The sequence below is a fragment of the Diadema antillarum genome, unplaced genomic scaffold (assembly GCF_040938485.1).
Source record: "Diadema antillarum isolate AM-2024a unplaced genomic scaffold, OU_Dant_1.0 seq00000386_RagTag, whole genome shotgun sequence".
NCBI classification, from domain to species: Eukaryota; Metazoa; Echinodermata; class Echinoidea; order Diadematoida; family Diadematidae; genus Diadema; species Diadema antillarum.
The window spans coordinates 2505156-2518092 of NW_027271384.1; the positions used below are offsets into that span (position 1 = coordinate 2505156).

Below are 12937 nucleotides of genomic sequence, written 5' to 3' on the forward strand. Positions count from 1 at the left end.
TATGGTACAAAAAAAAAAAAAAAATTGCTGTATGAACTTTTTCCCAACTAATGGTCACCGGTATAAATAAACGTTTATCCCAGTAGGCATATCTTTTGTCAGGAGTGTGCGATCCCAATAATAAATTGTACGTATTGAAGATCAAAACTTAAAATTGGTCCACAACGAATTACTCCGGGCCACGAACAAAGGGGAATGGGGGGGGGGGGGAGGTGTACTCCTAGATCTGAAGGCAAATTCTCACATTGTATGCAATTATGAGATATTTTATACAGTACAAAGACGTCAATTCTTGTGTAGCTATTGAGCACACTTCGAAGCTGATTTGGAGTTAAAATTAAATTCAGATTCGATACTGTTTACATTGACTAATGTTCAGAGGCTACATATTGCAGGAAATTATAGGTGGTACAGTAATTGCAAATTCATGCAAATTCATGCAACTATATAGGTGTAAAGATAATCATTAAGGTTGTGAAAAATAACAGTTCTTTGCCTTTGAATTAATGGATACACATCACAATTAACATTGTACAGGTTATATATATATATATATATATATATATATATAATATCTAGACAATGGAATTTACTTTCTATGGGTCTGACGTCCCAACATATAAGCATAGATAGGTTACATTTTGAATTTATGCAAATTAGGCATTTTTCCACCACTCAAATTCTAGGGAACTTTTAGTATGTGTTTTTGATAGCTCGTCCAGGTTAAATGCATTTGGAATGTTTTTTGTTGCAATTGGTTTTTGCTTATTCCATGATTCGGACCTAATCGCAATCATGACCAAAGTCTCATAAAGATAGCTGAACTATGTCTATAGTCATTTCATGATTTACATCATTAGGCGTTTTCACATCAGCCCGATAAAAATCCAAGCTCGAGATATTTTCCAATTTCCCCAAGTCAGAAAATAGCGCGCTATTTCGAAACATCGGACTGATGTGAAAACGCCTATTGTGTAGTCTCGATAATTTTCCTGCAGAATTCTTTGTCAACAACATGGCCATAGCAAATCAGTATCGTGAGAAATCTGGAGGCGTCTTCCGAGTTTGGATGGGTCCACTGCCTTGCTTGATCATTTACAGTCCCAAACACGCAGAGGTAAAGTATTGATTGAATAGTCGGCTCGAAATAAAACGAAATCTACCGTAACAGGTTGACGAATGCACCCATTGATAAATTTAAGAATGGCGTGACAGTATTGTGTGTAAAGCGTCGTCTGGGCGTCGTGTTGTTTCGCTAAAAAAAGTGTTGTAAAAAAAAACAAAAACAGGAGCAACAGCAGAAGCCATGCATGGCAAACCAAACCAACGACGACAAAAGGAATTGGGACAAAGAAACTTGCAAACTGATGTATTAGCTCTTAAGTATTTTGTTTAATTTTTGTTTCTCCTGGGCTGTTTTACTCAACAAGATTGCAAATGCTGCTCGTTCAACGGTTTATCAGTATCCTTTTTAGTGTTGTCAGATTGAACGATCAAACGCATTTGGAAACGCAGGGTGTATCAGTTACAAACTGTAGTCGTTCGTGATGTGAATATTTCTGAAATGATCATGGAATCTCTAGTGCAGACCAAAGGTCCGATAGACCGAAAGATTTCAGTAAATTCCATAGTACTGTGACAAACATACACACACACACACACACACACACACACACACACCCATAAAAGCACGCACACTCCCCCGTGGTACACACCTTTAATAATAATGAATTTATCTATCCGTACACGTCATGAGCAGTTTTCCTTCAAGCTTGCATTTATTATGCAAATGAACATAAATACATACACAGATACCCCAATCCCCCTCCACCACAAGCACACGACACCACAGACTCATCATGAATTACATGAGGGTATAGTACTTTAAGAAGAATGAGGGCATATCTAGTAGGACTACGGGCCTTCGGTATATCGAACCTTCTTTGCTGCTGTTTGTTTGTTTGTTTGTTTGTTTGTTTGTTTGTTTGTTTGTTATTTGTTTGTTTCTTATGGCCGTAAATTTGTTCAGGCCGTGACAGTAACGTATTTCTTTTATTCAACCAGGTCATACTACGCAGCAGCGGTCATATCAAGAAGGGTTTCCTTTATAGATTCCTTGAACCCTGGCTTGGTCAAGGACTATTGCTCAGGTATGTCATAATCACACCTGTGCTTACACCAAACAACAAAAATAACAATGACAATGATAGATACGATAGTAGACATTTGGTAATAAGGTTCCATTACATTTGCTCCTGCGACAATTAACTGCTCCCGTGAAATATCTGCCTCCTTAGCCAAACATAAATTTTACCCTCACACATAAGACTAATCCTTATCCTAATCTTCACATCAAATTAAACCTAAAATCGACTCACAGCCCTAAGCCTAACCCTAAGTCCTTGGAGAAAATAAGACCGGAGCCATTGTCGCAGGAGCAAATGTCATGTCACTGGTAATAATGAAAGTTACAGACAAGACCTTGAAGTACTATAGTAGAACAAACACTGGAAGTCATCAAACCTTCACCAGGTATATGTATTATGCACTCGCAGACCAGCATAATTTTTCATGTAAAAAAAAAAAAGTGGTATAAAAAAGTGGTGTAAAATGTGATATTTTCGTAAAGTTAGAGCGAAAAAAATAGAAGTAATTACTAAAACCATTCGCCACACACTCATATTTTGTGGAGGAATCTCGTCGTCACACCGGTGTTACATACAAATTGGTGCATTGCATGTGAATTTGTAAATAGACCAATGAAGTGCACTATCATAATACTTGCCTGAATAGACAGACTCTATATACAAGGATATACCCATAGAGACCATACCACGTCTCTGATGTCCTGCCAGTCTAATCCTTCAGGGCGTAAGTGCCGCTTTACTGTTACAAGGTCCTACGTTGTCAAACTCATTCCCACAGCTCCGGGAAGAAGTGGTTCCACCGCCGCAAGATGCTGACACCAACCTTCCACTTCTCCATTCTCCTAAACTTCATGGATGTCTTCAACGAGCAGAGCAACATCTTCGCCGATAAGCTGGATGAATTCGCAAATCAATTTGTCTCTGTCAATATTTTCCCATTGGTGACCTACTGCGTTTTGGACATAATCTGCGGTAATAATGGTTATCTAACTTAACGCACTGGTAACCCAATTTCATTAATTTCATTTCGTTTTGTTTCAGTTGTTCACTTTGCCAGAAAGGTTGCAGGAGAATGTAGCGAAATTTACTTCGAACTTAGTCTATCTAAAATACTTGAAAGAGGTTTACAATGTATATGTTATTTGGAGGCAGTGATTTAGCCTCCCCTTACATACAACATAAAGCATATCCTGATATTCCATAACAAAGGGGAACTAGAAATCCTACAGACTATGGATTATTTTGACAACATTGGAGGCTGAGATTTATATCATTAAACTAAAACATTCATCATGCAATATATCTATCCAATGTAACAATAAGAGCTGCCAGAAGTTGTCGAGCAAAGAGTTTAAAGGGATGGCGATAGTTCCAGTTGAAATGTTTTTGAGATTCAGGTTTTAACTTTTTCGTGAGATAATTACAAACTCCTTATACGAAACATCATAGAGGATACGATTCTAAGAGCAATTCAAAGTTTGTTTGATGACAATTGGTTTTGAATTGGCTGAGATATCCCAGAACAAAGTGGTCCGAAGAAGTGGTGGGTCCCACCTTTGATTAGGACCACCTGCTTTAATTTGTCTTTGGATATCTCAGCCATTTCAAAACCGATTTTCATCAAATAGACTTAGTATTTCATATAACGTATAAGTGGTTTCTAACTATCTCTCAAAAAGTTAAAACCTAAATCCCTATCTCAACCAGAACTTTACCATCTCTTTAAGGTCCCAGATTGGACTACTCATGAATCCATTCCCAATAAAGAAATTTCGAGAAATAATTCAGAAGTTATGTCTATTCTTGTCATACATTCGTGTGCTTATTCTCCTATAGACAGAAATCCAACAAATATTTTGGGTTTCGATATCAATGCAGGGTATTTCACACTCCTCTATCAGGTATATCTTACCAAGAATTTAATTTTCAGTCTGTTGACGGAAACGTAGGTGCACAATGGTCATTTTTCCCCATAATTGTGTGCGTGTTTGCTTGTGTGGTATAAAGGTGAGTCCGAAAATCTTTTGTTCAAAAGTCAATATTACTGTCAACGTAAATCAGTGGCTTATTGTGTCACCCTGGACCAGGATTCCGTGCTTTTCAAGAGGGGGGGGGGGGGTACTTCAGTCGTATATTTACTGGACTGGACTTACACTTTTTTTCTAACTTTTTTTTGAGTGCCTACAATTCTCTCGAATCAAGTCTAACCAAACCTCACGTTGTAGGAGGTAAATTTAAAGTATCGTGTTGGAACGACGTCAAGTCATAATCACCTTGCGTTCATCGTTAGGTCTCACTTTTCGTTTTCTTGATTTCGTTGCCACAGAAACAGCGATGGGAAAGCATGCAAACGCACAGGGACAGACAGACAACGAGTATGTGCTTGCCGTCCGAAGGTAGGCCTATTATAGGCCTAGCTAATAATTCTTCATTAGACTACATTAGATATGATATGAACTACATCACAAGAATAGAACTAGTATACCTTTGTACTCCCTTTTTGTGTTTTTGTAGGTTCTCTTTTCTTCCCCATGTTGGTTTTTGGCTAAATCTTGATAGCTCAATATGACACACATTACATACATTCTGTCAATTATCTGTCTAGTATCTATCCTCCTGTCATATTTGTAATTTTCGTCATTGTCACAATTACTACATTCCAACTTTGTGGGATCTTCTCAGAGATTCAGACCCTATTAACAATTTCTGTACCACATCTGCATAAGGCATATTTTACAACAATTGAGCATAATAGAGTTCCTATAAATAGCTTAAAGTGTGACATATGACGAGAAATAAATATCTTTAACTTGAAACCTTCTATTGGAAAAGTAACAGGGGGCAAGAATGTGTGACATCGCAATTGTAATGCAAACGAACACACACACACACACACACACACACACACACAAACCAACACGTACGTTATGTCGGAGTAAACTCGCAAATGTATGAATTCAGTAAAGTTGCAGACGGCGAACTCTATCACCAGCACGGTTCTACATCACGGAAGACTAATGATAAGCTCTTCGAGAGAGAGTCTATTTGAAAGAAAGGATTCAGGGGAAGTCATTCCCTTTTATTGAATTGTCTTTTCGAAAGTGCACTGAAGATAGCTTCGAATTTCTTTGGTATATACTTTCAGACTGAGTGATCTGATTCTACAGAGGGTTAAATCTCCGGCTATGTGGATGGACGTCATATTCGACAACAGTGAAGCAGGCGAAAGGCAGAGAAATTATGTAAATATTCTTCACGGCGTCACATGCAGAGTAAGTATTCAGTGAGTCTGCATTAAAAGATAGATACCTGCGGTTTAACCTGGAATGAATCCTACACTCCCAGGAAACAATCGCAAACTGTTGATATTGTTTAATGATGGAGATAAATACAGGGTATCAATACCAGCCAGCTAGACTATAGAACTTCAGTGCTCATTAACAATTCATGATGGTGATTGTGGTGATAAACAGAGCTGTATACACTAGAGCCAAAATAATTGTTGAAATTGACCTATAATTAGCAAATGAAATATGGGGCAATGGCTTATATAATATGTTAGATTAGAGACGGATGCTTGTTCTCTCTTTCTAGGATGTTTAAAAAATGAACAGTTTCTGGGTGGATCTAGGAATCTGACAAGAGGAGGGCAAGCAGGTGGTGGTACGTCCAGTTGTGTTTACAAGAATAGGTCATGTTATAACAAAAGCAAGGGATGTATCTAATAAAATTCAGAAAGTTTCAAAACTTTTAAAAAGTTTGAAAACTCTGCAGCTTAACTCTTTGGGAAAAAAAAAACGTGATAGCATTTTTTGCACAATAAAATGAGTCAGATTCAGAGCTCATATTTATAAAATAAACTTTCTTAGTTCTGCTTTACATGTCTGTTTCCCTCTCATAGGTATACTATCTACCTTTTACAAGGATTTGTCATGCCTCTCGCCTTCATTTGTTTTATCAATTGTCAATTTCTATCATAGACAACAACAACAACAACAAGAATTTTACCAACCAACAAATACGTTTGTTGCAATTCCTTTAGCCGCCTAGTTCTAATGTAGGTATATTATATGTCCAATGTCTTTGTAAGATGATTCAAAAGAGACTTCTTGAGCCCCTAAACCATCAGCACCATGCCGACTGGGATGATGGGAGCGTTGCCGGGAAACGGAAACGAGTTGCTTTCTTGGATCTCCTCCTCCAGATGCACAGAGAGGACCCAAGTTTCACGCTTGATGACGTCAGGGAAGAGGTCGACACCTTCATGTTTGAGGTGCGACGAGACGAATATCGGCATTATTTCAGAAACTCTAATGACTACTTAAAACCTATTTATTGGATAAGTGTTATCAGAGTAATTTCATAGTTATCAAAGTAATTTCATTGTTTACGAAGCTGTTCATGATGGACATGGCGCGACATTGTAGATGTAGATGCCGTAGCTCTCCTTGTTTTATGTAACCAAAACAAAATCGTTTCCTCTGTAAACATGCATACTATACATGTTTGTTTGTGTACTGATTTTCCAAACACAAACAGAATACCAAACCTTGACGAATTTTTATGTTATATGGCATTTGTTTGACCAGCTAATCTTACTAATTTCATGTCATTGCATACTCATGTGAACTCTCCATCCCTTCACAGGGTCATGACACCACCGCCGCATTCATCTCCTGGGCCATCCTCCTAATTGGTCTCCACCCAGGAGTACAGGCGCGTCTTCACGAAGAGATGGACCAAGTGCTTGGTACGTAATATGACGCCTCTACACATACAGTAGAAATATGGTAGCAATGATAGGATTGACTTCACCATTGTTCATAAAATGACTTAGCTTTCAATGCTGCGTCACGAAGTTATACCACAGATGCGTAAGAGGTAACAGAAAGCAAATCCTGGAAAATTACTCCAGTTAAGGGTGCAGCTTTTTAATAGTAGACTGTAGCCACCATGGATAATGGTGTAGGGCTTCCCTCAAACTAATGCACTATGGTTTCCTCTTTCTTTTTGTGGGTGAAATTAGCTGACTGCAGTAAACTATTACTAACAAAACGGTGACAGTTAAGTTTGAATCAATCTGCAATATGGCTGTGAATGAGTCATAAACATGGATTTATTCTTTCATGAAATACTGATCTGAATGTAGTCATACAATTTTATGTAATGTTCATAACTTCAGAGGCTTCTGAACGTTCTCATTCACCTTCACTTATTGATACTGCTGAAGAAATGCACTCGGGATAACGCTCAGCAGACAAATTATGAAATAGGTGTTCACAATGAAAACTTACAAATACAATATATACAGTAGTATAGGACTAAACTGTTACGTTTAAAAGCACACGTGTACGTGTGTTCAGTACTTGCACCAGGCGTTCTCATGCACTTAAAATCATATTAAGGCTACCATAGCTGTCAGGCATTTTGTTGGAAATATTTAGCATGATTCTATTGTTCCACAATAAGAATTTCAGGTTTTGAAATCAAATTTACTTTTTTTTTTAATTCTATTTGATTCAACATGCCTCTATTTGATTCAACATGCCTCTATCTGACTAATGTGTTATTTGTTCCTGTTTGTTTACAGCAACAAATGAAAGCTGTTGTTTTTTATTTGCCTTTAAGATTATGTTCCTTAGTATGCATCAGTATACATCGGTATGAAGCAAATTCCAATCGTGACTTTCATAATGGGAGAATGGATAATGGAAGCTATGTAAATGAACTAATATGATTCCGGTAATATTTCTCAGCAAGGGGAATGTGATATAAAAAGAATTGAAGTTGAAATTATTCTTTTTAAATGAATGTCGATCAAGAACTATGTACAAAATTGGTAAACGGTAATGATGCAATCCACTGTTCAACTTCCCCATTCTTTTTAATGTTTGCAACTCTTGGAAGATTTCATTTGAAGATAATATTCGACACTTGTTGAATGATGTAAGCAAGGAAAAGTAAAAACGTGTTTTTGCTTTGTTTTGGGGGTTACAGTTCGTTATTCAGAAGGTTCGTTATTACGAAGGTTCTTTAGTCCCAAGGTTCGTTATTCCGAAGGTTCTTTATTCCGAAGATTCGTTATTCCGAAGTTCGTTAATCCGAAAATGAAACAAAGCTCCTTATTCCGAAGGTTCGCTACGGACGTTGTCCGATCAACGAACCTTCGGAATAACGAACCCTATTTCATTTTCGGATTAACGAACCTTCGGAACAACGAATCCTATTTCATTTTCGGATAAACAAGGATTCGGAATAGCGAACCCTATTTCATTTTCGGATTAACCAACCTTCGGAGTAACGAACCTTCAGAATAATGCCACATATATGTTCCGATTAACGAACCCTTTTTCATTTTCGGATTGACGAACCTCTAGGTATAGGGAATTTGTGTGTTTCGGATTAACGAACCTTCAGAATAACGAACCTTCGCGTTAACAAACCTTCGGAATAACGAACAGCACCCGTTTTTTTGCACCCTAATAGGAAACGTGTTGGACGATGATAACATTACCCCTAATCCGAGATTCATATCGATGATTATGGCAGATGTCGCTCCGCTGAAGAAAGATTTGAACTTTCAATTCCATCACTTTGTCACTGTTTGTTACGAAAGTTTGATTTTTAAAGGGACCTTCTACTACATGTCAATTTGAAACTGCTTTATATATCAAGTTCAACTAAAACAAACATGAAAATCTAACGTTAGAGACCATTTTATGGGAGCATAATTGTATTTCTTTATTAAAGCAGGCGATACGGACCGTCCCGTGACAGCGCAAGACCTCACAAAGCTGTCGTACCTGACGTGCGTTGTTAAGGAGACTCTTCGTCTAATTCCTCCAGTACCTGCCATTCAACGGAAATTAGAAGATGATATTGTTCTTGGTAGGTCAACATACATATATTTCGTCCTGCACTGTACACTGTTGAACTCAAAGATCAGAGAAGAATTAAAGGCATGCGGATCAAATCTCCGTCAATGAAGGATACTCAATAAAACTTTCAACACCTCTACACGTCATGGCTACAAATCTCCATTATTATCATCACAACGATGCCTGGATATAACAATTATGTTATCAATAAATTCAGATAAGCAAAATTAAAGCAACAGTAGATATGTCATGAATTATGTACAAAATGACTTGTATGATAATTATGTCATTATATACCATAATAAATATGCTCATAAAATTTGATGTTAAACTATAGATATATATAATGGTAAGAAGAAGAGCAGGTGGAGAGCTGGGGAAAAGTTTCTGTTTGACAGTCGGATACTTTAAATTGAATAAGAGCAAAAGAGCCTTTCCAAAACTTAATATTTTTCTTCTGTAAGCACATTTATTTCACCGTGAGGATTTAGAAAATGATTGTTTAGTTAATTTTTCCTGTAATGTTTAAATTCATGGTGTCACTGTTCGCGGATAAGAAAACTATCTTTGCTTACAATAATCTTTGGCCAATTTTATTCGTTTTATTAATTTTACCCTCATGCAGATGGGAAGGTTGTCCCGAAGGAAACAATTATCACTCTGTCGATCTACAACCTTCACCATGACCCTGAACAGTTTCCAGAACCGGAAGCATTTAACCCAGATCGCTTTCTCCTTGATGCCAATATGAGGCGGCATCCTTACGCTTATATTCCATTTTCCGCCGGACCAAGAAACTGCATAGGTAATGTATTCTTCAGTAAACGATTACTTTTCTTTCTTTTGTTTCTGATCCATCTCATGTCAAAAAGCTTAAAGAGCTATATAAGCTATTATAAGCTTAAAATAGCTTAAGCACAAATGCATAGCCTATGAAAATGATTGAATCGAATTGAATTCAGTAGAGTCACGACTGCTCTGCTCATTGCTTTTTTTGCAAAGGGATTTATGCCCGTTCGAGAGGTAGATGAGGTCAAATTGATAGTGGATTATTTTGGCTCTAGAATTTCTAAGATCATCACTGTTACTTCATACAATGTACATGACAATCGTTATATCATTGTTTATCTGATTCAAAATCGTATCCAACCAACAGGTCAGAAATTTGCTATGATGGAGGCCAAGGTCGTCTTGTCCAATCTTCTGAGGAGATTTTCATTCCAGTCCGTACAGACGATTGATGAGGCAAAGCCGATAGATGAGCTGGTCATGAGACCGATGGAAGGCGAAATCCTCGTCAATGTTAGCGGGAGAAAGTAGACCATATTTCCAGTCAACTTTCTCTTACAGGATGCATTCCACGAAAAGAATTTGCCATCGATCTTGTATTCATCATCTGAATCATTACACTATAGCGACTTAAATTTTGAAATTTAGGTTTGTTCTTTGTCAGCTAATATGAGACACTGTATGAAATTTGTATATTTTGATATGACATAAACTCTATCAGCAAATTAAAATTGTTCTATGTAACTCTGTTTGGTGCAAGGAATAGTTTTGGAAAGTGCAAACATTGATGTATGCATCTGGATACGTTTCACAAAGAAGTCAGATAGATTTAATACAAAGCATGCGTAACTCCGAAAACCAAGCGTAACTGTTACTGCCAACGTTAAATCTTCTATATAAAGCTCTAAATCAATGTGTAAGTCATGCGTAGGACTCACAAGTCATGCGTAACTTTACGCACAATCTAAAGCCCTGCGTATAAGGTTAAGTTATAGGCCTATTTAGGCTTGGCCGTATAGTAATGCTCAATCGAAAAAGGCAGAGGTTCACCAGCATATGAACTCCTACTATTCATTTATATCTTCTCTGACGTAAAGTGTAATTATTTGTCAAACTAGAATAGCTACTCCAATTCAAAGATGAGTTTTGAGCCCTTTCTGAGGTATTTGCTTTGCTTTATATCTGTTTATATTCAGCTGTCAATTATGTATCGTTATTCTAATGTATTTTTGTATGTAAGTTTGTATATATGTATTTTGTATTGTTATTCAAGACCCCTTTGTTACTCAGTTATTAACTGAAACGGCTACACCGTGAAAATAAATCGGAATATTATAAACAAATAAAAAAAATGATCATTTTGCTTTTGTTATGTTTTTATTTGTAAACAAAACAAGGACATGTTGACATATATACCAATTCCATGATCCTATTCTGGACACATGGCAGGTAATGACACACTTACAAACAGTGAACAAGTTACAACATAGTTACAACATAGATTTACAACAAATTTGACGATTGACAGCAATCACAGAAAAATCTACATAATCACCTTACATTTTCCCATGCAGTATAGGCCTATACATTTTAGGTTGATTTTAGTGTCAGTCCAACTGTACTAACCTGTATATTTTTCCTGGATACAAAAATATTACATAATTTTAAGTGTTGATATGCAATGCATATGTGATATTTATATACATTACAGACTGCTTCCTTAAAAAGAGTGGGATTGCTTATCACTTTGAGCTTTCAAGCCTCACACACAAAAATGAAGCATATCGGCAAGATGAAAGTGAGCGAGCGCTCGCCGTGCGGGAGCATAGTCATAGAGAGGTACCAGTCTCCAGAGACATATCTCATGTCGGCCTATTAAGTGAATCCTCAACGACTCTTTTCTTTCTATCGTCTGGTAGCAACATCAAAACGTATCTACATTATTGTGGACCACTTATTTATTTATTCATTTATTTGTTCATTTATTTATTTATTCATTCATTTATTCATTTATTTATTCCGTTTTCTTTTCACAGGGTAGCCCTTTCAGTTTAAAAAAAAAAAAGATTTACAAAGGGGTCCTGCATAGAAACAATACAAAATACATAGAAAGTTACATACAAAAGTACAGTAAATTTGCACCACTTCCCATCCTCCCCCCCCCCTCCCTCACATATTCACCACAGAGAATCCTCCTGAATTCCATTTTGTTTTATGGGTCCTTGGGCAGATCGTAGGTTAATTATCCATATATGAAAAGATGTTTCCTTTCCAAATAAGCTGATTCCCCTCCCTGGTTTCCGGTCCGGATTTTAAAAAGAAAGCTCTCATGCTGGATGAGTTTGGCTTTGATGGCTTCACTTGATTCGTTCTCAAAGCCAGCGTGATCTTTGGACTATTCACCCAAGTGTATAGCCCAATAGCGTTGTGACAAGGCTAAGACAAGCATGAATAAACACGAAGAATCTCCACTTTCTCCTTTCTTAAAAGGTTTCCTGCTAGTAGGCCTATCAATAGTATCATAATCACTATATCTATTGCTTAGCGTCGCATACATACTACCTGAAGTTTGGCGGATAGACAAGAGTTGGATGTTCCAGAATTGGCGGTCCATGTGGAGGAGCATCGTTTGCCTTAAGAGGAGGTAATTCTACTGCTGAATTTCATTCAAGTTTGACCAGTAGGCCTAATCGAAAATTGAGAGTTTAGCATTAGTACGATCATGGCGATAGTACGTATTCAAAACTCGCCTCGCCCTTTTTGCCTTCTTGGACCTCATGAGGTCGAACTAGACGAGATCTAAAATTATAATTATGTGTCTCGTCAGTAGGCCTAGGTGTGTTCATATTATTTATTAATTTTCTACATTCCCCTGTCCATTTTCTGTTGAGTCCTTTATTGTTCATTAAAAAGCCCACAATATGGGATGAGCATGACAATTACAGTATGGTGACTCATTTATGAGTGGTGTTTATGCCAGTAGTTGATACAGGTGAATTAATACCAGATGAGATTAGGATAAGGAAATGAGGTTTAGTGCAAGCGGCACATCCGCTTGATGTAGGCTCGTGTGCATTGATGTATTTCAAAGAAGTTACTATATAGAGCAAAGAAAGATTAGAA

At 37.2% G+C, this 12937-nt stretch overlaps 1 protein-coding gene across 2 annotated transcripts; it reads left to right on the top strand.

The window, feature by feature from the left end:
• The first annotated feature begins 958 nt into the window (after positions 1-958).
• Positions 959-11045, top strand: LOC139731915 (cytochrome P450 4V2-like). Of its 2 annotated transcripts, none has more exons than XM_071642790.1 (10): positions 959-1117; positions 2065-2150; positions 2926-3119; positions 4474-4543; positions 5293-5419; positions 6238-6420; positions 6795-6897; positions 8898-9035; positions 9651-9830; positions 10182-11045. In XM_071642790.1, the coding sequence occupies exons 1-10, from the start codon at positions 1016-1018 to the stop codon at positions 10343-10345; spliced, it is 1347 nt and encodes a 448-aa protein (XP_071498891.1). In that variant the 5' UTR covers positions 959-1015; the 3' UTR covers positions 10346-11045. The 2 variants fall into 2 exon arrangements, with proteins under 2 accessions (XP_071498891.1, XP_071498892.1); XM_071642791.1 differs by having other exon boundaries at positions 8901-9035.
• Positions 11046-12937: the final 1892 nt, after the last annotated feature.